The 24,231-nt window shown below is 42.5% G+C and overlaps 1 protein-coding gene across 3 annotated transcripts in view; it reads right to left on the reverse strand.

The window, feature by feature from the left end:
- Positions 1-24,231, reverse strand: part of itpr3 (inositol 1,4,5-trisphosphate receptor, type 3) — a 311,298-nt gene that overhangs the window by 105,952 nt on the left and 181,115 nt on the right. For all 3 annotated transcript variants that reach the window (XM_068057164.1, XM_068057163.1, XM_068057162.1), the window contains exons 15-21: positions 20,072-20,230; positions 18,819-18,991; positions 16,477-16,596; positions 15,039-15,221; positions 10,281-10,532; positions 9,088-9,232; positions 296-440 (exon numbers count right to left, since the gene is read on the reverse strand). In XM_068057164.1, coding sequence (XP_067913265.1) covers positions 296-440; positions 9,088-9,232; positions 10,281-10,532; positions 15,039-15,221; positions 16,477-16,596; positions 18,819-18,991; positions 20,072-20,230 — 1,177 coding nt within the window. The remainder of the gene's footprint in view (positions 1-295; positions 441-9,087; positions 9,233-10,280; positions 10,533-15,038; positions 15,222-16,476; positions 16,597-18,818; positions 18,992-20,071; positions 20,231-24,231) is intronic.

A 24,231-nucleotide genomic window follows, 5' to 3' on the forward strand; every position in this document is an offset into this window, starting at 1 on the left:
CCCCCCATCTTAACTCAATGGGCCCGCCTCTGTAGAGGAGAAAAGGTATAAATCCCCCGTCACCCCCCCCACCACCACATCAGACTGATCTGTGAGTTGCTCTGAATGCATGGGACATTCACCACAACTTTGGCACTGAGGCCCAGCTATCGAAATGGATCGGATTGCTTTCACTGAGCAGGTGTTAGGCTTGGTCCTCCTACCGTCTGCCCAATGGAAGGATCACATCAAAAATTGGCCCCATACTTGCTAAGTAAACATCCTGAGAACACAACTATTGTACTAAAATACTCACCAGTCCCCTCATCATGATACAGAGCATCTATAAAGTTGGAACCTTGATTACAATCTATAATACCAAGGAGTGTTCTGGTCAGTCGCAGGAGCTCACTGAAGCTGTAGAAACCAAAATAGATCAGATGTCTAGCCAAGCTGACCACCTAGAATGGAATAAAATATGAGTATCAGTGTTTTTATAAAGTACAATGCACAACAATATATCCACACATAGGACAAAACTTGAATCCTTGCCCTCCTGAGTAAATAAGAACCTTATACAGTCCATGTAACAATTATTATGAATAGGGATTCAAGACAATTAAATATAAGTAGATAATCTGGAAAGAACTTCAATTTTCAGGGTAATTAAACCCTGGTCTGCAAATCCTGGAAAAGCTTTCCATTTTCATTTCCAAAAAAAGTAATTGCCCCATCCTTATTTTATACTTCAGTACTGAAGATGTCTGTTGGAAAGCACTTTTACATAGGTGGATCTATATTTTATATATCAATTTCAATATGTAGGACACACATTTTTATCAAAAAAAAATTTGTGAAGCTTGCTCCTATTATTGTTCCTGTGATAAATGTTATGCCTTTAAGTGATGATATGATAACAATTTTCAATGTGAATGTTGTCACACCTTTCCTGTCACCGATTCACTCATGTCAGTGTAACCAGTAGCTGCTGTTATGCATTAGGATCACTTTATTGAGTTGCAGTCAGTCACTGCTGGTTTTGTGATCTCTTAATTGGTAAGAATATTGTATTTTGAAGAGTGATTTTATTTCTTTAAAAGTGGCTCACCAGTTTGAAATTTTCCACTGATAGCAGAACCCTGGCTGTTTTGCTTACCTTCACCAGAGCTGCGTTAACTTAAAGTGTCATAGAGCTATACAGCACAGAAACAGGCCCTTCGGCCCATCGTGTCTGTGCCGGCCATCAAGCACCTAACCATTCTAATCCCATTTTCCAAAACTTGGCCTGTAGTCTTGTATGCTATGGCATTTCAAGTGCTCATCTAAATACTTCTTAAATGTTTAGATTAGATTAGAGATACAGCACTGAAACAGGCCCTTCGGCCCACTGAGTCTGTGCCGAACATCAACCACCCATTTATACTAATCCTACACTAATCCCATATTCCTACCAAACATCCCCACCTGTCCCTATATTTCCCTACCACCTACCTACACTAGTGACAATTTATAATGGCCAATTTACCTATCAACCTGCAAGTCTTTTGGCTTGTGGGAGGAAACCGGAGCACCCGGAGAAAACCCACGCAGACACCGGGAGAACTTGCAAACTCCACACAGGCAGTACCTGGAATCGAACCCGGGTCCCTGGAGCTGTGAGGCTGCGGTGCTAACCACTGCGCCACTGTGTTGTGAGGGTTCCCGCCTTTACCACCTCTTCAGGCAGTGCGTTCCAGATTCCAACCACCCTCTGAGTGAAATTTTTTTTCCTCAAATCCACTCTAAGCCTCCTGCCCCTTACCTTAAATCTATTCCCCCTGTTTCTGTTAAAATATCCAAAAGCATTCTTTAGATTTTGGACCTCCTCTCCTCTAAATTTTTTGAAAACGTATATTTCATAAATTGACCTTTTAATTTCTCTCTCTTTGGGTCATCACACCACTCCATTCCCCCAGGACCCAACCCCAATTGCTATTTCCAGGAATATCCAAGGTCATGCCTCCAGAACCCTTTCTAGCTTCTCTATGGCTTTAGTTCAAGGCAAGCCTGTGCTTTTCCATGGTTAAAAAGCTCTTCAAAAATGTAACTGCCAGATTTTAACAGGCTGACAGGTTTTCCAGCCATTGATCGTGCCACCAACCTGTTGTGGTCTGGCACTCTACTCCACCCCCATCATCTCTTACCTGTTACTCATACCTGGCCACTCTGGCTGCATATTCTTGAGTCTCAGCCACTGCCCAGCCCTGGCTGTTATCAACCACTACTTCCCCCCACACACAGAACTCCTGTTGATCCATTCACCCCTTCCCCACACAACCAGTTGGCCACTCAGTTTGCAGCTCTGGATTCTGTCTCTGCTGCCTGCCCGATTCAAGGGATGATCATGCATGTAAAACAAAACCACAATTGAACCTCTCCCTACTCACTCAGAAACTCACATTCCAGGTCTCAACCTTTGTCAATCCATGCCATAACAAGACAGATAGATTATAGCTTTCCTATCAAGATAAGAGTAAAGCAAAAATAAAAGGCCACATTGAGCACTGCAAGGAACTTGTTTAAAAAAAAGATGCACCCACTGGCCATTGTCCGAGCAATGCTCCACTCTAGTGCTGCAACTACAGCCTCTGCTCCTGGTGCTACTCCCTCACCATAAATATAATTTGAAAAAAAAACGCCCCAGCTTCTTCTCACCTCTACACATACCAAGGATTGCAAGACACTGGACTATGCCTGAGTGAACTATCCACCCTCAATGGGCCATGGTTGAGTAAACAGTCAGATGAATTCCAACAGAATCCAGCAACTGATCCAAATTCCCAGATGAACTTCAGCAAGTAACTTTTTGTTAATTCATTCTTGGGATGTGAGCATCGCTGACAAAGACAGCATTTATTGCCCACCCCAATCGCCATTGAGCAGGTGGCAGTGAACTGCCTTCTTGAATCAATGCAGTCCATGTGGTGTAGGTACTCCTTAGATACTGAAGCAGTCTGTGCCCCCCATGCAGAAAGACCTGGACAACATTTAGGCTTGGGCTGATAAGTGGCAAGTAACATTTGTGCCACACAAGTGCTAGGCAATGACCATCTCCAACAAAACAGAATCTAGCCATCTTGCCTTGACATTTTACGGCATTACCATCACTGAATCCCCCACCATCAACATCCTGGGGCGCAGTGGTTAGCACCGCAGCCTCACAGCTCCAGCGACCCGGGTTCAATTTTGGGTACTGCCTGTGTGGAGCTTGCAAGTTCTCCCTGTGTCTGCGTGGGTTTCCTCCAGGTGCTCCGGTTTCCTCCCACATGCCAAAGACTTGCAGGTTGATAGGTTAATTGGCCATTATAAATTGCCCCTAGTATAGGTAGGTGGTAGGGAAATATAGGGACAGGTGGGGATGTGGCAGGGATATGAGATAAGTGTAGGATTAGTATAAATGGGTGGTTGATGGTCAGCACAGACTCGGTGGGCCGAAGGGCCTGTTTCAGTGCTGTATCTCTAAACTAAAACATAAACTGAACTGGAACAGCCATATAAGTACTGTGGCTACAAGAGCAGGTCAGATGCTGGGAATTCTGCGGTGAGTAACTCACCTCCTAACTCCCCAAAACCTGTCCACCATCTACAAGGCACAAGTCAGAAGTGTGATGCAATACTCTCCACTTGCCTCGATAAGTGCAGCTCCAACAACACTCAAGAAACTCAACACCATCCAGGACAAAGCAGCCCACATGATTGGCACCCCATCCACCATTTAACCATTCACTCCTTCAAACAGCTCTGCACAGTGGCAGCAGTGTGTACCCATCTACAAGATGCACTGCAACAACTCGCTTTGATCTTTTCTTGCCTTCAACATTGCAGTTTTCCCTTGGTTCGGGTCTAATTAACCCCACCCTCTAATCCCACTGGTCCTGAATCGACACTTGGTCTTTACTCTTTGATCAACCAATACGCATTATAAAATCTGGGCTAGGGGTTAAATTACTAATACAAATTATTTCAGCTCATTATGTCCCATTAAGAAAAACAAGTGAAATGATGAATAATATTGACAGCATCAAATACATGATTGTTTACAAAAAATACCTAATGCTGTTTTATAGATTGCTCATTAGGTCACAATGCTGTATCGCTATAATAAAATACCATCACTGCTTTTCTTTGATTGACAGTTTTATAGACAAAAATTATGAAAAAATTCATAGTAGAAATTAATATTTTTTAGTTTATACCCATTTTACGCACCCCCTCTCCCATTTATCTGTTAGCCACCCACTTTCACTATAGTCACATTGCAAATTCCATACAGGCATGCCTGCATACCATGACTATACTCTCACAGTGGAGTGAACAAAACTGGAACTTGATTACAATTTGCTCATGAGGAGGCTGCTACTGGGAATTTGATCATGCTGTATTAAGGCAACATTCCCATCCCATCATGATTGTAATGTAGCTTGTGGGAGTTAAGCATTTTGCACATTATATGAAGGTACTGGGCTAAAAGGGTTGAATTATGAGGACAGATTGCATATTTTAAGGCAGTGGTAGATAGATTCTTGATAAGCAAGGGGGTGAAAGTTTATTGGGGGTAGGTGGAAATGTGGAGTCGAGGTTACAATCAGATCAGCTATGATCTTATTGAATGGCGGAGCAGGCTCAAGTCGCCTATTCCTGCTCCAAATTCGTATGTTCGTACATGCTTGAATAAAAACTTGTTAATGAACAATCGCAGTACCAATGTTCCCTGTAAGCTGCGCAGGTACATGGCTGCTTCCGTATCAGTGACGCCGTGAGCAGAGTCGCCATTGCCGACCCCGCCATGTGGTTGAGGGGGACAGTCGCCGTGACTATGTAAAATGGCCAACCACCACCGCGGGTCCCGTGGAGGACGGCCACCATGTTCCACGCCTGCCACTGCTCCCGGTAGCGGGAATACAAAATCCAGCCCCTAGAGTCCAAAATGCCAACCAAGTCTTATTCCCTGAAGCTAAATTGCTCATTGTAATTCTCACTTGTTTGGCCCAAATTGTAGGCCACCACTATGATTATTTCACAAAAGTGGCAAGGAACTATGCTGTGCCTCCAAAGTGATTTTTTTTTTAAAATGTAGGCCACAGGAATGGGAGGAGAATTGACTGTCCAGGTGTCTCAAGTATGTGCAGTGGATTGAGAAATACTGCTGAAAGAGAGAGAAATAGTGTGGATCTGTTCCAAATATAAACCCAATGAAATCAGAAATAAGAGGAAAGGCGCAAATTATACAAATTAACAAACTGGTGAGGAAATAAGAAGAGAATAACTGGAAAGAGGAGAGTTTGAGTAACAGAAGGCAATGAATAAGTAGCAACTGTGGACATGCAGATTAACACCTGGATCAAGAGAAGAGCAGATAAATAGGATTTTCTTCAGAAAAACCTAGGTGTGCTCACTCTGACATTAAGCTTGGAATTTCACGCCAGCCCAGCGAGCCAGATGGTGGTGGGGTGGAGGGGGGGAGGCGTAAAATTCAGCAGGAGGCTCCGGGAGGTCTTCCCAACACACTCCCGCCTCCACCACCACTTCACGTGGGCCGGGGGGGGATTGGCGAGAAACGGGCCGCCCGCCCCAGGCCAATTAATGGCCTTTGCCTGCTTCCATGGGGATTTTACCCATGGCAAGCGGGCGTCCAGGAGATGTGAAAGGCCGCCCAGTGAAAGCCCTGACAAAACCCGATTGAGGACAGCCCCCACTTTCAATCACCCCCAGGCCCCGAGATGCCTCCCCTTCCCTCCGCACGACCACCCTTGCTTCGCCGGCACTCAACTGATCACCCTGGTGAGGCAACCTGGACTTACCTGTAGTCCTGGCTCCATTTCCTCGGCTGGGCTGCAGTCCCAGCAGTGGCCACCGCTCCTGGTGGCGCTGCTGGGACTAAGCTGCCGGCCCGATGATTGACCAGCAGCTCAATGAGGCAGGACTTCCTCCCTCAAGCGGGTGGAAGTCCCGCCTCAGAACAATTAAAGCCCGGGGACCTGTAAAATGCGGAACGGATCCCCAGGCCGGGCGGAAGCAGGTTCGCCACTGACTTTTACGTCAATGGCCAGCTCCTGTCCGCCTGACGTAAAATCCAGCCCTAAGTTTCACGCGCAGCCGTCCTTTAACATATATACAATGTAGCATTTCACAATGTGAATAGTTTTTCTCCATTGTGAATGTTTTTCACTGTACTGTGTGGTTGTAATTCAATTCCTGATAATTTAGTTGAAGGAGGGTGGTGGTGTATATGCCACCTCTGGGTCTAGTTGGGACAAGTAGGTGGAAAGTCTGTTTTCTGGGTGCAAAGAAATTACATAGTTTCAAGGCAAGTTATATATTTAATGCATAAGCAAGTATGCATTTAACTCCATTTACCTGCCTTTGCTCCACATTCCTTCCTACACCTACTCAACAAAAATCTATCAATCTCAGTCTTGAAATTTTCAATTGATATAGCGTCCTCAGCCTTCTGGCAGACAGAGTTTAGATTTACATGATACTTTGCATGGAAAAGTTCTTCCTGATTTCACTCCTAAATAGTCTACCTTTAATTTTAAAATCATATTCTCATATTCTGGATTCTGCACCAGAAGAAATGACTACGTATATTTCAGGCCCAGACTCAGCGCTGCACGAAAGGCCCAAGGATCAATGGAAATTGGTCCTCATTAGCATACACAGCACTGGTCGAGCCACCATATGCAGCTCACCCGAACAAAGAAGTCAAAGTCAGCAGAGGCCCTCAGGCAAGTCCTGTGAAAGAAGTGGACTACGAAATGGGCAATTGCAACGCTACAGAAACAGTTTTTAAAAAACATACTTTCCTTTGGCATTTTCAGGGGCTGCTGAAGAATCCCACCTGCCCCACTTAACAACGACGTATTTCTTGTTGGGATCCTTCAACAAATATTAAGCCACTAATTTACATATTTAAGTTCTTAATGTTCATTTTAGACATCTGCCTGGAATATTCCCATTATCCCTTCTCTCTATCTCCTACCTCCCAAACAATTAATGACTTATGTCACAAAGTTACCTCCAATTCCATGTGCCAATTTGTTAATAATCTCTTGTGCAGATTCTTATTGATTCCCCTCTGGAACTCCATATGGACAACATCCATAAACACTCCCCTCTCCATAATACTAATGGCCTCCTCAAAAGATTACTAGATTAGTTGGACATGTCCTACCCTTCATAAATCCATGCAGACTCTCTTTGATCAGCTCATACTTGTCCAAATGTTCTGTGACTGTCCCTGACAGACTCCAGGAACTTCCCCAAAATTGAGGTTTGACTGAAAGCTCTGTAGTTGCCTGGTTTCTCATTTCCTTCCTACTTTAATAATGCAGTGACATCAGCAATTTTCCAATTCAAAAATTCCCAAATCTATGTAATATCCTGAGGTGGAAACTATTAGGTCCTGAAGATTTGTCTACCGTAAGTCCCATTATGTCCTCCATTACCATTTTTTACTTATATCAAATTCTTCCTCTTGACTTATTTTTGTACTGTGTACCCATGGTATTTTGTCCTCTTCCTCTACTGTGAAAACAGATATAAGGTATTCATTTAACAAGTCTGCCATTTCCTCAATATCCATTATAAACTCTCCTGCAATTTAATGGGCCCACATTCCCCTTACCACACTTTCTCATAATGTATTAAAAAAATTTCTGCTGTTCGCTCTGATATCCCTTGAAATTTTTTCACATTCCTTTTTGCAGCATTTGACAGTTTTGTTACTTTTCACAATTCCCCTAGTCTGCTGAATTTCCAATTTTCCTTTCACTTTTGCAAGCTTTCTCCTTTTACCCTGGCACTGTCTCTTACCTCATTTGTTAATCGTCATTGCTGAATTACACAAATGCACCCTTTGCCTTTTCAGGGTTTGTACTAGTTTTGTGTATTGTACTGAATACTTCATTGAATATTTACTTTGTTTGTCTGTAGGTTTTTCCATTAGCATTGCCCAGCTTATTATGGTCAACTCCGATCCCTTCGAAGTTTGCCTTACTTAAATTTAAAACCTTTTCTGTGACCGTCCCTTTTCCCTCTCAAACCAAATATCAAATTCAATCATAATTTGCATGATATTCCCTTACTGTCAAATAGTTAGCTAGCTCTGGTTTATTACTTATCATCAAATCCAGTTTGGCCAAATCCCTTTTGAGTGCTAAAACATATTCTTCTGTAAAACTGATGTAGATACATCCTAGAAATTTATTGCCTTTACTCTTGAGCTGTTCTGCTTCTCCCAGTGCACATGAAAATTAAAATCCCCCATTATAACCACATTGTTTGTTACATTATTTCCTGATCTATATATTTATACACCCCCCGCCCCTCCCCACTATATCGTACAGGAAACATGTCCAGGGTACATACTCTATTTACATGTACCAGAAATGCCAGAAAAATAAACTTTGCCTCCCAATTAATCATTTGTCTCCTCGTCAAACACCAGCCCATTTACTATGGTGACCATACACTTTACCAAGTTTGCTATATGTTTATACAGGAACTGATACCAAGACACATATGAAGCCTACAGTTCCAGACAACATTAGCTTGTACTATGTAGCACCTTTAATGTAATAAAATGTACCAAAGGAAGGTGAGTGATACTGACTCAAAGCAAAAGACAGAATAAAGATGAGAGATGACAGAAGGAATAGTTGAAGAAATGGATTTTGAAGAGATTTTTGAAGGTAGTGAAAGACAGAGCAAGACGAAAAGATTTATGCACAGAATTCTGGAGCAGACTGAGGCAGGAATACACTGGTCGCCAGCTTTTGCCCAGTGTTTCTAGTATTGCACTAATGAGGACCTCCATATAGCAAAATGGCAGTTAAAATGCTGAACATGAGTTTAAAGAATATGGATTATAGATCTTGTAATCAAACTGGGACAAGATGCATCTGTAGAAAATCAGTGAAAAATAGCAGCCATCATTTTAAGTAACGGTTGGTACTCTAGATACCAAACCTGATAAAACATCTATCTGTGTGCACCAGACTGTCAAAATTGTTCAGACTGAGTGAGAACTATAAATAATTCTAAGGAAACAAGCACAAAAATAATTACCTCATATGTGAGCTTATTCTTTTCCTCATTAGAAAATGGAAGAGCATCATTCACCACATTATTGAGATAATCTTCCATAAACTCCATTGTATGAGCAAATTTGTTTTTCTTGTCATCCCGTGAGTCATTCAAATTGGAATCATAACTGTCAACGAAAATTAAACTGCTGTCAAGTTTCCTCTCGCCAACACTAATCCTCATCAACATGGCTGTTGGGTTTCACTGTCTGGATCGTGTTATGTGATAGATTATGAGGTTAGGACCAAAATTATTATGTTGTTAGCTGACAGGAAATGCTTTTATCAAAATAAAAATATAGCATCTTACTGGAAAAATAATGACATATTAACGGTGCATGGCATTATTAATGTGCAAATCGGCCAGCTCGTTCAGGAATTAAGAGACGTCGCATGAGTTGTGAATCTCTAGAAATTGCTGCTCAATTTATGTCACTCAGATATTTGCTTCATGCAAACAGCATGAAGCCGCCCCGCTATTTTTAAGAACTTGCTGGATTTGCGCATAACTTTATTCCACCAAATTTAATGGGAAAGTAAAGTCTGGTAATTAATAGCACAAGTACCCTTTCACTGAAGTGATAATTGTTAATACAATGCCGATCAACCTCTCCGGTCAACTGAAGGTGAACAATTGAAAGTGTGCCTTCTCATTCCTTTGGTAGTGAATTGTTCTTAGAGTTTATAAAAAGTTAAAAATTACTTTTTTCTTACATTTCTATTCTGTCTCTTTTCTCTTTCTTTCAATCAAATCTTTTTTCCCTCTATTTCTCTTTCTGTACCCGCTTTGAATTTAATTCACCCCATTTCCTTCTTCATCATTCCTGATTCTTTCTCAATCCTGAAATATCATTGGTTAAGGAGGTACAGTGTTGGTCCCACCAATTAGTAAGGTCCCAGATGCCCTGTTGTCCTCACCACATCATTATCATTTCACACATTCAGCAGGTGACAGAGCAAGCGGTTTGAGCTGAAGGGTGAAGGTGAAAAGTCTAACAGTGTATACTTTGAGATGCCTCGCTCTAACAAGCTCCAGCCCTTAATAATGCATTATAACCCATGCTGGGTTATAACTCATAACCCTCTCTTTTTAACACAGTACATATTCCTAAATTGTTCTATCTAAGCTTTATCTACTTCAAGTTAACCCATTGAGACAACTAAAAATGGTCTTACTCTTTGATAGTAATTGTTGTAGGTATTTCAGTCCACAGCCGAGCAAATTTTACCGGTGTTACCATTTCCTGGGGGTCCCGGTCAACATGGACATGCAACATCAGATTGCAGAATGAGGCCCGTATATCAAATGGCAATGTTTCATCTGCCATGCACAGAAATATCAAATCCACACTCAGTTGCTTGGAAATTTCATCAATTGCCAAATATTGACGATCCAGACAGATCCTTGCAAAGAGTTTCAGCTGATACCTAAAACAAAAGAATTGGGACATATTAAAAACATACTTTAGAAACAATCTTTTGTCCCAACAACATGCTTTAGCCTAAACCTCAGAAGAGCCTCTTCAACTGCATTTTCCCATTTTCCACAATAGTCATTATGTAGTTGTGAATGGTACCGAACACTGTGCAATCATCAGCGAACATCGCCATCTGACATTATGATGAAGAGAAGGTCATTGATGAAGCAGCTGAAGATGGTTGCGTCTAGGATACTATCCTGAGAAACTGCTACAACGATATCCAGGGGCTGATGATTGTCCTCCAACAACTAAAGGCCTGCTACCCGTCCCGAACCCGACAGCATCCGGCGACATGGGTCGGGTCGCACTTCCGGGTCCGACATTCGGGCTCGGGTCGGGTCGGGCCAGATCGGACACACTCTATCACCACCTCAGGTAAGTGACTTTAACGTTAATTTACTTTTTGGACTTTTGTTACAGTTATTTTAAGCTTGTGCAGGTAAGGAACAATGTGAAAAACGGAAGGTAAGTTAACTGATGGTCGGGTCAGGTCGGGTCGGGCGCGGGAAAAAAATGGAAGGACTTGAACCAGATCGGGCTCGGGTCGGGTCTCATTTGCAAACCTGAGCAAGCCTTTACCAACAACTACAACCATCTTTCTTTGTGCTAGGTATGAAGCCAACAAATGGAGAGTTTTCCCGCAGAGGATAGCAAATGTTGTCCCCTTGTTCAAGAAGGGGCGTAGAGACAGCCCTGGTAATTATAGACCTGTGAGCCTTACTTCGGTTGTGGGTAAAATGTTGGAAAAGGTTATAAGAGATAGGATTTATAATCATCTTGAAAAGAATAAGTTCATTAGCGATAGTCAGCACGGTTTTGTGAAGGGTAGGTCGTGCCTCACAAACCTTATTGAGTTTTTTGAGAAGGTGACCAAACAGGTGGATGAGGGTAAAGCAGTGGATGTGGTGTATATGGATTTCAGTAAGGCGTTTGATAAGGTTCCCCACGGTAGGCTATTGCAGAAAATACGGAAGTATGGGATTGAAGGTGATTTAGTGCTTTGGATCAGAAATTGGCTAGCTGAAAGAAGACAGAGGGTGGTGGTTGATGGCAAATGTTCATCCTGGAGTTTAGTTACTAGTGGTGTACCGCAAGGATCTGTTTTGGGGCCACTGCTGTTTGTCATTTTTATAAATGACCTGGATGAGGGTGTAGAAGGGTGGGTTAGTAAATTTGCGGATGACACGAAGGTCGGTGGAGTTGTGGATAGTGCCGAAGGATGTTGTAGGGTACAGAGGGACATAGATAGGCTGCAGAGCTGGGCTGAGAGATGGCAAATGGAGTTTAATGCGGAAAAGTGCGAGGTGATTCACTTTGGAAGGAGTAACAGGAATGCAGAGTACTGGGCTAATGGGAAGATTCTTGGTAGTGTAGATGAGCAGAGAGATCTTGGTGTCCAGGTACATAAATCCCTGAAAGTTGCCACCCAGGTTAATAGGGCTGTTAAGAAGGCATATGGTGTGTTAGCTTTTATTAGTAGGGGGATCGAGTTTCGGAGCCACGAGGTCATGCTGCAGCTGTACAAAACTCTGGTGCGGCCGCACCTGGAGTATTGCGTGCAGTTCTGGTCACCGCATTATAGGAAGGATGTGGAAGCTTTGGAAAGGGTGCAGAGGAGATTTACTAGGATGTTGCCTGGTATGGAGGGAAGGTCTTACGAGGAAAGGCTGAGGGACTTGAGGTTGTTTTCGTTAGAGAGAAGGAGGAGGAGAGGTGTCTTAATAGAGACATATAAGATAATCAGAGGGTTAGATAGGGTGGATAGTGAGAGTCTTTTTCCTCGGATGGTGATGGCAAACACGAAGGGACATAGCTTTAAGTTGAGGGGTGATAGATATAGGACAGATGTCAGAGGTAGTTTCTTTACTCAGAGAGTAGTAGGGGCGTGGAACGCCCTGCCTGCAACAGTAGTAGACTCACCAACTTTAAGGGCATTTAAGTGGTCATTGGATAGACATATGGATGAAAATGGAATAGTTTAGGTCAGATGGTTTCACAGGTCGGCGCAACATCGAGGGCCGAAGGGCCTGTACTGCGCTGTAATGTTCTATGTTCTATGTAGATTCCCATTGACTTCAGTTTAACTAGGGCTCCTTGATGCTACACTCAGTCAAATGCTGCTTTGATGTCAAGGGCAGTTACTCTCACCTCACTTCTTGAATTCAGCGCTTTTGTACATGCTTGGACCAGAACCATATGTTGCCTGTGCTGACTTAGAAGCATCAGTGGTATAAAATTTGAATTCTTTTACTGACCCTTTACATTCACAAGATGTGAGGGGCCCTGTGATACAAATTGCCTGCAACTTGGCCTTGATCTCGAGCAGGAAATTAAGTAGCTCTAAGGCAGCCTTATTTTTGAAGCAGAAGTGTTGAAGATTGGTCTTCTCTGACACGGATGTCTGGGCCATTAAATGCAGGTCTTGGAGTGAGGACAGGTGCATACTTAACACATGAGGTACAGTCGCACCTGTGTTTCTTGTCCTCCCAAGACCTGCGCTCTTTCTTCTTAATCTTGAGCACCATTGCAACTCCTCCACCATGCCCACTTTGATTACTGCCAGTGAAACTTTAGAGGCTAGACAGTTGTATAGACTTAAGAATTTTTTTTAAAAATTGATTGATCAGAAAAATAAATGTAATACAGAGCTGCAGTATACATAGATTTCAGGAGGCATTCAATAAAGTGTCTCACAAGAGGCTTGTTAGATAAATTCAAGCATATGGTATAAACAAGGACATGTAGCAGCACGGATAGAAAGTTGGCTGATGGACAGGGAACAGACAGTTAGGGTTAATAGATGTGGTTCGGACTTGAGAAGCATTGAAAGCGGTGTGCCACAGATGTGCCCACTTATGTTCTCAGCATAAAGAGATGATTTGGACTTGGGTTCATGGAACTCTATCTCAAAATCTGCTGATGACAGAAAAGTAAGTTTGGCAAATAGCGAGGAGAAATGCAAAAGATTCAAGCAGTCATAGACAAGTTAGAGGAATGGGCAGTCTGCAGGCAAAAATTATTTTAAATGGATAAGTGTGAAATAATATATCTGGGACAGAAAGACAAGAATGGGAGTATATGCTTACTAGAAAGACGTCAAAGGGATTGTATGAAGATGCAAAAATAGAATTTCCTAAAAGTGCAAGTGAATAAAGCCATAAAAGGCCAATTCAATTCTGGGTTTATAAATAAGGGTATAGAGTACAGAAATAAAGTAATGATGGATTCACCAGGATGATGTCAAAGTTGGGAGACTATCGTTATGAAGAGAGACTTAAGATATTAAGTTATTTCCACTGGAGAAGAGAAACTTAACTGGAGATTTAATAGACATGAAGAGTTTTGATTGAGAATGCTATTTCCTTTAGATGGTGAGTTAGTGACGAGTGGTCTTCAATTTAATATTAACACAAATAGACTGAAGAGAGAGGTGAGAAGACATTTCTTTACACACAGGGTTCATTTAGCATGGAGTGCTTTGCCATAGGGACTGGCTGATGCAAAGACCATTGCATCTTTTAAGGGAAATTGGATAAAAATTTGAAACAGAATAAGAGACAAAGCTATGAGGAAGGAGCAGGAGAGTAGGATTAGTTTTGGATTGTACTGGCAAAGAGCTGACATAGTCATGATGGAATAACGAGTTCCTTCTGTGCTCTAAACTTCTATAGTTCATTGATTAGTGAGTACAGTAAAGTGGCTCTACCAGTAATGGACTAGTAATCCAGTGGTCAAAGAGAGGGGGACAGTAGCATAGTGGTAATGTTACTGGACTGGTAATCCAGAGGTCCGGACTATTACTCCTGAAACTTGAATTCAATTTTAAATTGAATTTAAATTCAGACTAATGAATTAATAAATCTGGAATAAAATGCTAGTTTCATTAATGATGACGAAATGATTGCTGTAAAAACACATCTGGTTCACTAATGTCCTTGGGTGGGGGGGGGGCGGCAGGGGAAATCTGTCATCCTTACCATGTCTGGGCTGCATTTCACTCTAGACCCACAGCAATGTCATTGACTCGTAACTGCCCTCTGAAATGGCTTAGCAAGCCACTCCATTATATCAAACCGCTACAGAAAAAAACAGTGTGTGTGTATCTACACCACTTGGACCTCAGTGGTTCAAGAAGGTGACCCACCACCACTTTCTCAAGTGCAATTAGGGGTGCCTTTAGTTGCTGGCCAGGCAACCAGGCCCTTCAGGAGGGCAAGCACTGCCAGCAAGATCCATTCTAGGAGCAAATAAAATCTGCAGATATAATGAGTTTTGCACTGGTTACCAGGGCAGCTTCCAAAAAGCCCACAAAATGATCATCAGAGGACCCTCATAAAATCTAATGATTATCGAGTATTTGAAGCACTGTTCATTAACAAGTACATACAGCACTGCTTCTGAATGTAACTTTATTAAAAGGGTGTATTATTTTAATAAATAATTTTCTCATTACCTATAATAGGTCAATATATTTTCATCATGAACATTGCCCGCTCTGGCCTCTTGAGCTAGCTGTCTGATGCTCTTCTCCTGGACTTCATTGATTTTGTCTGTCCAGATCAACCAAACTTCCTCTTCAAAGTACTCCATACTCATGTACTCTGGAGATTGAGACATCTCCTTCACTGGCCTCAATCTATAAAGAAGATGCAACATAGCATTCAACTTCTCCATGCCTTACATGACATTGCAAAATAAAAATCACAATAGAACTTGGATTGGCATGCATATTGCACCTTATCGTATCTTCAGCAAATGTCAAAATGCTTTACAATGAATGTGAGTCCCTGTTATCATGTAGGAACGCACAACGGTGTTTGTACGCAGCAAGGTCCCACAGTCAAATAAATGAATGATCAGATAATCCATTTTGGCAGTGTTGTTCGAGGCAGGAATATTGGCCAGGACACCAAGAGAACCTACCCCAATTCTATCTTAGTTACAGGTAATGGCATAGAACCTCAGCATTCCATCGAAGCTGAGGTGATCCCAAACTGAAAATGCTGGAAATAGTCAGCAGATCTGGCAGCATCTGTGGAGAGAGAAACAGAGTTAACGTTTCAAGTCGATGCCCTTTCATTAGAACCAATTCAGAACGTTCTGATGAAAGGTCATCGACCTGAAACATTAACGCTGTTTCTCTTTCACAGATGCAGCCAGATTTGTTTTTTATTTGAGCTTCAAGCTCAATGTTTTATCCATCATGACTACCTACATACATTTCTGAAACATTCCCATACCTCTGATGTTACCCCTACCACTGCTGTAATCTTGATTTACATTTTAGTCACCTTGGGATAGATTTAACTATCAGAGGGCCAACCAGCAGAGTGCACCAGGCAACCACCTAATAGTGCTGGTGGGAGGCTTGGTTCCATTTTGAGGGCTGGACCTCATTCTCATGTAACCAAGAGCCTGCGAGTGTCAAACCAGCACCTGGCTGCAGCTCTCCAGCTCCAGGGCATTGCTAATATCAGACAGCCTAATGGCTGACCCGGTCAACAGCAAGGTAGGTCTGGGAGGGTGGGGGAGGTGGGTGGCGCACACACAAGACTTGAAGTATTCATATAATGACAACTAAAGATACACTCTTTGTCAAAATAATGCAATATTTATTTAAGGTGCATGCCACAGTCACTGTAGAACTATTGATTTATTGGAATAATTAGGAATTCTATGAATACAGGATAATATTTAAATGTGTTGTTGCTGTACAGAGTGGTTCTTGCTCTTTTAATAAAACAATGTAAAACCTATGCACAAATCTATCTGTTTCATTCAGTACATAAATGAGCGTTGTTCTTTTTTTAAAAAAACAAAAAAATTAAGAACACGAGACAGCTCGTATAATGCAATACTCAGTGCTGCTGAGAAAAGAAGCTATAACTCACTCAGTTTTGATAAGAATATCTTCATTCTTGGGATCTAGCACACATTTGCAAATCAGCTCCTGGGTAACCGGAATGGCGACATTATTTGACACACATAGATCTGATAAATAATCTAAAAATCTGTCAGAAAGCAGCAAGAATTAGAGACAGATGTTTGACAAAAATGCAGATTATTTCATTAACCCCTTAACTCTACAGGTCGTCATACTTATAGAAAGCATTATTCAGAATGTCAGCACCTCCAGCAGCCACAATGCTCCGCTTTAAGAAGTGCAGACTAGCTTTAAGCAGTGCAGGGTAGCTTTAGGTAGTTCCAGCAAGTTACATTTTTTGGTCCCTTGCTGATGCTGTAGCCAATGAACAGCATGGTTAGCACTGGCTGCATGCAGAAATCATCGTAATAAGCAGACAGCATGAAGATGCCATGGTGCTTACATTATATTGAATGGGTCCAGATTAAGTGTGCATGGTGATCCCTGTGCCCATTTAATCTAATTTATCTAATTTAGCCCCGATTTTGTCCTGAATAGCCTGTGTGGAGCCTGTGCAAGTTCTCCCTGTGTCTGCGTGGGTTTTCTCCGGGTGCTCCGGTTTCCTCCCACATGCCAAAGACTTGCAGGTTGATAGGTAAATTGGCCATTATAAATTGCCCCTAGTATAGGTAGGTGGTAGGGAAATATAGGGACAGATGGGGATGTGGTAGGAATATGGAATTAGTATAGGATTAGTATAAATGGGTGGTTGATGGTCGGCACAGACTCGGTGGGCCGAAGGGCCTGTTTCAGTGCTGTATCTCTCGAAAAATTTCAGTGTTCATCATACTTCAATGCCTATTAGACTGTCTACATGCAAATTTCTGCTCCACACTTTCACCTGATTGGTTCAAATCAGCAACAAATTAGAACTCTGCAACAATGAGCTGTGAAGAAAACATTAGTTTAAAAAAATTGACCACATCACTCAAATTTTTAACAGTTTCCTATCACTTCTGCTTCCTTTTAACATGAATGGAGCTAATCCGAGACACAATTGTATGCCCCATTTACAATACCACACAAACCTCACATTGTTGCAATCCCACTGCATAAATCAAAATTCGTTCAGCTATTTAAAGCTGCAGCCATTTGTTCTAGTAATATTAAAATAACTTACATCATGATTTATTGGGGTAAATTTCCAAGTTGCATCTGGGCCTAAAACCGACGTCATGGATTGGCTGGTTGATGTAGAAACCAATAGAAATCAATGGAACTCTGGTAGCTTCTACAGCTGGTGACCTACTCCACAAGGCTACTTTTGTGCCTGGACAGCAAGTTGAAACCATAGTCCATCATGCTTAATATTGTAAAGCATTTGACACAATTAATTACTTGTGGAGTGCAACAACTATTGGTAGACATAGTAGCCAACCTGTGCCAGCAACATTCCAACACCTGGAATGAAATGAATGGCCATTTAATCTTTTTTTGTGGTATTAGTTGAGGGGCGAATATTCAGCAAAACATTAGCAAAACTCCCCAATCTTCTTTGAATGGTGTCATGGGACCTGTAATGTCCACCTTGATAGGCATACGAACATATGAATTAGAAACAGGAGTAGGCCACTTGGCCCCTCAAGCCTGCTCTGCCATTCATTAAGATCATGGCTGATCTGATTGTAACCTCGACTCCACATTCCCGCCTACCCCTGATAACCTTTCACCCCCTTACTTATCAAGAATCTATCTAACACTGCCTTAAATATATTCAAAGACTCTGCTTCCACTGCCTTTTGAGGAAGAGAGTTCCTAAGACTCATGAACCAATGAGAGAAAAAAATTCTCCTCATCTCTGTCTTAAATAGGCAACCCCTTATTTTTAAATAGTGACCCCTAGTTCTAGATTCTCCCACAAGAAGAAACATCCTTTCCACATCCAACCTGTCAAAACCCCTCAGGATCTTATATGTTTCAATCAAATCGCCTCTTATTCTTCTAAACTCCAGCAGATACAAGCCTAGCCTGTCCAACCTTTCCTCATAAGACAACCCGCCCATTCCAGGTATTAGTCTAGTAAACCTTCTCTGAACTGCTTCCAATGCATTTACATCCTTCCTTAAATAAGAAGGCAGACCTGGTCTCATTTTAGTATTGCATCCAAAGGACTGCACCTATGACAATAAACACTATGTCACTAATCCATTGCTGGCTGGAGGAATCCTCTCAGCAGAAGCTGCTTCTGAGGCTTTCACAGAACTTTTTACTACGCTTACAGAATCCACCCAGTGGCTGTGCTGCACTGACCACACAAGATTAAAGCACATTCAATGGATAGACCATCTCAAAAGCCATGTATCATCCTACCTGGCCTCTCGGTTCTTCCTCACCAGTTTGACAAAGGTTTCTATCTCAGTTTTTGTGATGTGCTTTTCCAACAGCTTCCTGTTGTTGTGGAGCAGAGCTGTAATTGTGTCTTCAGCCAGAATGTCGTAGCCAATCTGAGACTGCATCACTCCAAATTGCTTTGCAATGTGTTCCTAGCACAGTGACAAGGGGGAGATGTCAAACAAAAATGTATTTGTTTTCTTAGCCCATTTGTTCCCAGCCTATTGTCTGCTCCCTCATCAAGTATGCAAGGAGTGAGCTCACTATTCACTGACTTAGTGCCCTTGAAACCTGGAAGTTTCATCATTGTTGCACACAGTTTTGTACAAATATAATAGCTTCCTTCCCCTCCCCCCCCCTTCCATAAGCCCATAAGTGTTCCAAAAGAGACAGGTGCCTCACAGAAGAATTGTTTCAAATGTGTTCTTTGTGGGGTAGATTTTATGAATTATTGCTTCCGATGCCTTGCTACATGTGATGGGGACACAAAACAGGAATTCAGGCATGGAGGTCAGCATGCCCCAGACATTGTCACAGGTTATGGCAAACTGCCTTATGAAAGTGAATCCATTTCTATCACCACAAGTTAATTTATTAGTGTTTTAGTTGTTTCTAACTCAAAACATTACTAGCCATACAATAACAGGAGCTGGAAGTAGGCAGAAAAATGAGACTGCAGCCTCTTTCAATTAGTCGACTGACAAAGCTCTTTCATGTAATGGTATCTACACTTTACTCTATCTGTAAAAAATATAGGGAATACGTCATTGCTGACAGTGAAAATGGCAATTATTTCATGTTTGAATTCCCAAACAGCAAAGGCACAAGTGACCAACGATGTGCTGTTGAAGGAAAGAGAACACCTGCAGTTCAGTCACTAGAGGGAAACCTGTTATCCTGTAGGTCCATGGCTTCTGGCAGTACCTTCAATGTGAATGAGTTCAGAAACACTGCATGTTGCCACTGATCATTAATCAAACGTTTTAATCTTATATCTTGTAAGAAGTGAAAACACTAACCACCAAGTCTGTAAGCTCTGTATTTCTATTTTGTGTACTTGAGTAGCATATACTACTTTGTAGAGCCAAACTGTCTCACATTAAGCTGTCACCGTTTGCTCCTATCTCAATCCCAAGATCAGAAAAAGCTTGTTTTACAAATCTGTCTCACGAGTACTCATTGAAGAAACTGATTCCCGCTTGAGGTCACAAGCATGAATCAGTCCACCATACCTGGTTTTTCCTGTAGTCATCCTGTGAGTGCCGCAGTACCCTGTAACAGAGCCGGAACATGTACTGGTATGGTGCATTCTTCTGATCAGCTAGTTCCTCTAATCTTAGCATAGGCCCTTCTCCTTTATCCACAAAAGGAGCCTTTAGGATTCCAAAAACCTGTGCACAGGAGGCAAAGGGTAGATGATTATGTAATGTTTTCACTATGATGAATACATGCAGAAGAACCAATTAGAGCAAACTTCTATCCCTCATACTGGCATTTCACTACAAGGGATTCTCAGAAGCAGCAGCAACCTGAATGACTAACTGTATTGGGACTGCCAACATTATCCAATGACTGTTATGTGCACAATTCCAACAGCAGTTATTGGATAACCGTCAAGACAGGGGCCTTGCCAACTTACCCCTAACTAATGAGAGGAACTAAGAGCCTCAGCTTCTATCAGCTAATTTAGCACTGATCAAAAGCCAGGCCTTCCTGGTCTTTATGGCTCAGTTACTCACTGGATAAACTCACTGAGCAAGTGAATAAGACAGGAGAAAATGCTCATGAAATTTTATTGAGAGTTATGAAGGAACTGGAGGGAGAATCACTAAATCTGGAGATTCGTTTCTATCGGGAAATGAAAAGATTGTGATTATGTGGTGGTTATCAGTTATTATAACTTCAAATCGAACAAATCAGAATTTTTTTCTTTATTCCCATATTCATATTAACTAAGGCTATCTGGAGACCATAATGCTGAAGTAAGTCTAACATGGCCTGACAGTAAGTAAACTCAGTACATTGATTTTACTTGAAATGTTTACCTTGGTGCTATCACAGTAAAACGTAATAGCACATACTGTACTGTTACGACCAGGTGCGAAAGGTGTCCGTTACTGTCATCACCTGGTCTTATTGTAACAGGGTTTAATTTTAAACACACTGTGTTTTGAGCTCCCCCTTTGTGAAAATCCTTGTTTACAGCTTTCCAATTATAAGGCAAAGAAACCAACACACCAGGTTTTCTCAGGTTTAAAGGAGAAAATGAAATTTATTAAAACTTAGACTTAAACTCTAATACGGTTGACGCCTACGGATATACGACATGCCCATGCTGGCATGCACATGTGATACACACATGCAAATAGGGTCAGAAAAAGGGAGAGGAAAATATAGTAGAGAGGGGTTTGAGGCAATATCAGAAGAGTTTCTTGTTTACTGTGCTTCGAGCTTGATTGTCGGTAGTCTTGCTGTTCATTGGGGCCCAGTGTTTTTCTTAAACCTTGTTCATGTAGGAGACTTTACTCTCTTTGAGTTTCACATGTTTTCACAAGATTCAGTTCTGTGGGAAAGAGATGTAGGTTCTGTTCCAACCGGGAGCACACTGCTTTCTGAGTCCCAATCCTCTGTTGGAAGTTCAAATTCAAAACCTCCAACAGTCAGTCAGTCATGTGACCAAAATTGATCTGACCACTTCTTCAGTGTATTGGTAAAGCAACGACTGGCTCCCCATTGTTCCAACTCTGTCAGTTACTATGCAAATGTCTTTCCAGTCAGGGGCTTGCAATTTTAAGTTTTAATGTTCATGTGGTAAATCATGTGTGCCTCAGTCTTGCGGGTGGGGGGTTTGCCTGACACCTCCACACCCAGGGGAATGAAATGTGATTTGAAGAAAAACGGCACATTTCATTACAGAGTTTGGGAGAAATATGATACTGAAAGAAAAACCATGCATTTCTCTCATGCATTTCCATTCATTCACCAATCTTAAGGCTCATTATAAATGGTCTGTTTTGAGTGCCAAGGTTGCTTTAATTTTCAATTTTTTTCTCAGGAGAGTTAGTAGGGGGTGCGTCTATCCTGAACTCTGAGTCATGCAAAGACTTTTGACTTCGGGGGACGGGTGGTTCACTTTTTCTCTGACTGTGGGGCAGGAGTCTTTGTTACTCTTCCCTTTGTTCTCTGGGACACTCATGCCTGCAGGTATTTGTGCAGACTTAACTGCATTCTCCTGTGACACTTCAATTAGGTGAGGCACTACCCTCTCGGTTTCTCTGCCCCCTAAAGGTCTCTCTTTGTCTCTGCAGGTTCCTGTAAATGCTGTTACAACTCTGGTGGGGTTCTTCTAGATTCTGCATTTACATAGGAGGATGTGGGGTCTAATTTTTCACATTTCTTGGGGTTGGTTGACCGGACATTAGGGGTTTTCATCCAGGATTCTTCCTAGACTTCCTTTAACATGCCCTCTGGGTCACTTTTTCCCCCTTCTCTTTCTAAACTTTTGCCAGCCGTATGCCTGCCTGTCCCTTTTTGTTCTCGGCGGGGTCCCTCACAGTTCACCATCCCTCTGCTGGAGGGTCCTCCTAACACTGGTACAGGACTTAGGGGTGCAGGTTTCACTGTAGGTTGGGGTTTCCCCTCAACCTGGCACATGTGGCAACTCCTGCATTACTCTACCACATCATTGTGGCGTTTTGGCCAGTCAAACCGCTGCCTTAGGCGGGCTTTGGTCTTTTGTATACTGGCATGTACAGCCACTGTAGTCTTGTGGGCCCTTCTTAATATTTCTCCCCGGTACCTCTGTGGCACCACTAACTGCTGAACTACTGACCACTTCTTGCCCTCAGGTCTGTGAGGAGAACTCCATTTCCTCATCAGTACCTCATTCTTTAAATAGTAGCAATCAGGGATTCCCTCTGCTTCACTTTCAAACTGGGCAGCTTGTGCTAACTCTTGCAATACTGGGTCGGCTCCCTGAGCCTCGGCTAGGGAAAATCCATTTAATTCATTCCCCGGGTCTCCTAACTTTCCAAAGAAAGTCTTGAACAGGTAGACCTCATTTGCCTGCAGTGCCAATGCAGTCTCCTCTCGGGGAACTGGTTTGATCATGGCCTGATCCACTACACATTCAGGGACTCTGCAGGGGTCCGTTTCCTGCCACTGCCCTGTCTCTCTGACCTCCTGAGGTCTTTCTTTCACTACTGGGGGGGCTACCACCTTCACCCCCACCAAATCATTACCTAGGAGCTGGTCAACCCCGTCCACAGGCAAACCAGTGACAATCCCTACAGTCACCAGTCCCAAAACTAGGTCTTACTCCAGGTACAGGTACAGGCATACACTGCCCTCTAATACCATTCACCACCATTTTGGTGTTCACTGCACTCTCGGGGGAAAAGTCAGGCCGTTTCCCAGTAAAAGGGATCTAGTCACCCCTGTGTCCCTGAGAATTACTATGGGCTTGCTTGCCCCACTCGAGGGATATAGGGCTACTTTCCCTTCAAATACAAAACCCTGATAGCCTTCAGGAATCCTATTAGCTTTTCCTGCACTGACCGTAGTAAGCTTCCTGGGTTGCACTCTTACTGCAGTTAAAGCCACGGCTTGTTCTGTGTTTTGTATCAGGCCCTCGTCTTCACTGAGCGGGTGTGCCCTGATTAACGGTACTGGTTTACTCTTTAATTTCCAGCAGTCAGCTTTTAAATGCCCTGCCTTATTACAATGGAAGCACACAGGTCTCTGGGTCTCACTCTTGCTCATAGCACCTTCCTTTTTGGCGGGAGAAGGGCCTCCTCAATCTCTTTTTTCTTCCAGGACTGCCTGGTCCGAAATCACCTTCCCACCCTTTGTCCTTTTTGGATTTGTGGGGATGATTAGGAAAGGTTCTCCCCTGGGAAACTGACTTATGCTCCTCTACATGGGTCTTTATTGAGAATGGGAGAGAGTTTTTAAATTCCTTGAATAGGATTACTTCTCTGAGAGTCTCATAGCTGAGTTGTATTTTTAAATCCTTCAGCCACTGGTCAAAAGCCAGCTGTTAGCTTCTTTCAAACTCCAGATAAGTTTGATTGGCTTGCTTTTTGAGAATTCTAAACTTTTGGCGGTAGGCTTCGGGTACTAATTCATATGCCCCGAAGACAGCATTTTTGGTCAGTTCAGCATTTGATGAACTCTCATCTGGCAACAAGGAATAAACCTCATGGGCTTTTCCGGATAGGTTTCTTTGTATTAAAAGGGACCAGGTCTCAACTGGCCATTTTAGCTGCCTTGCCAGTTTCTCAAAAGACACGAAAAACGCTTCCACATCTTCCTCATTGAATTTTGGAATTAATTGAGCGCGTTTTGGTAATCTTGCACCCAGCCCTGAATTGTGCTCCTCCATATTGGTCAT

Source organism: Heterodontus francisci, chromosome 25 (genome assembly GCF_036365525.1).
Source record: "Heterodontus francisci isolate sHetFra1 chromosome 25, sHetFra1.hap1, whole genome shotgun sequence".
NCBI classification, from domain to species: Eukaryota; Metazoa; Chordata; class Chondrichthyes; order Heterodontiformes; family Heterodontidae; genus Heterodontus; species Heterodontus francisci.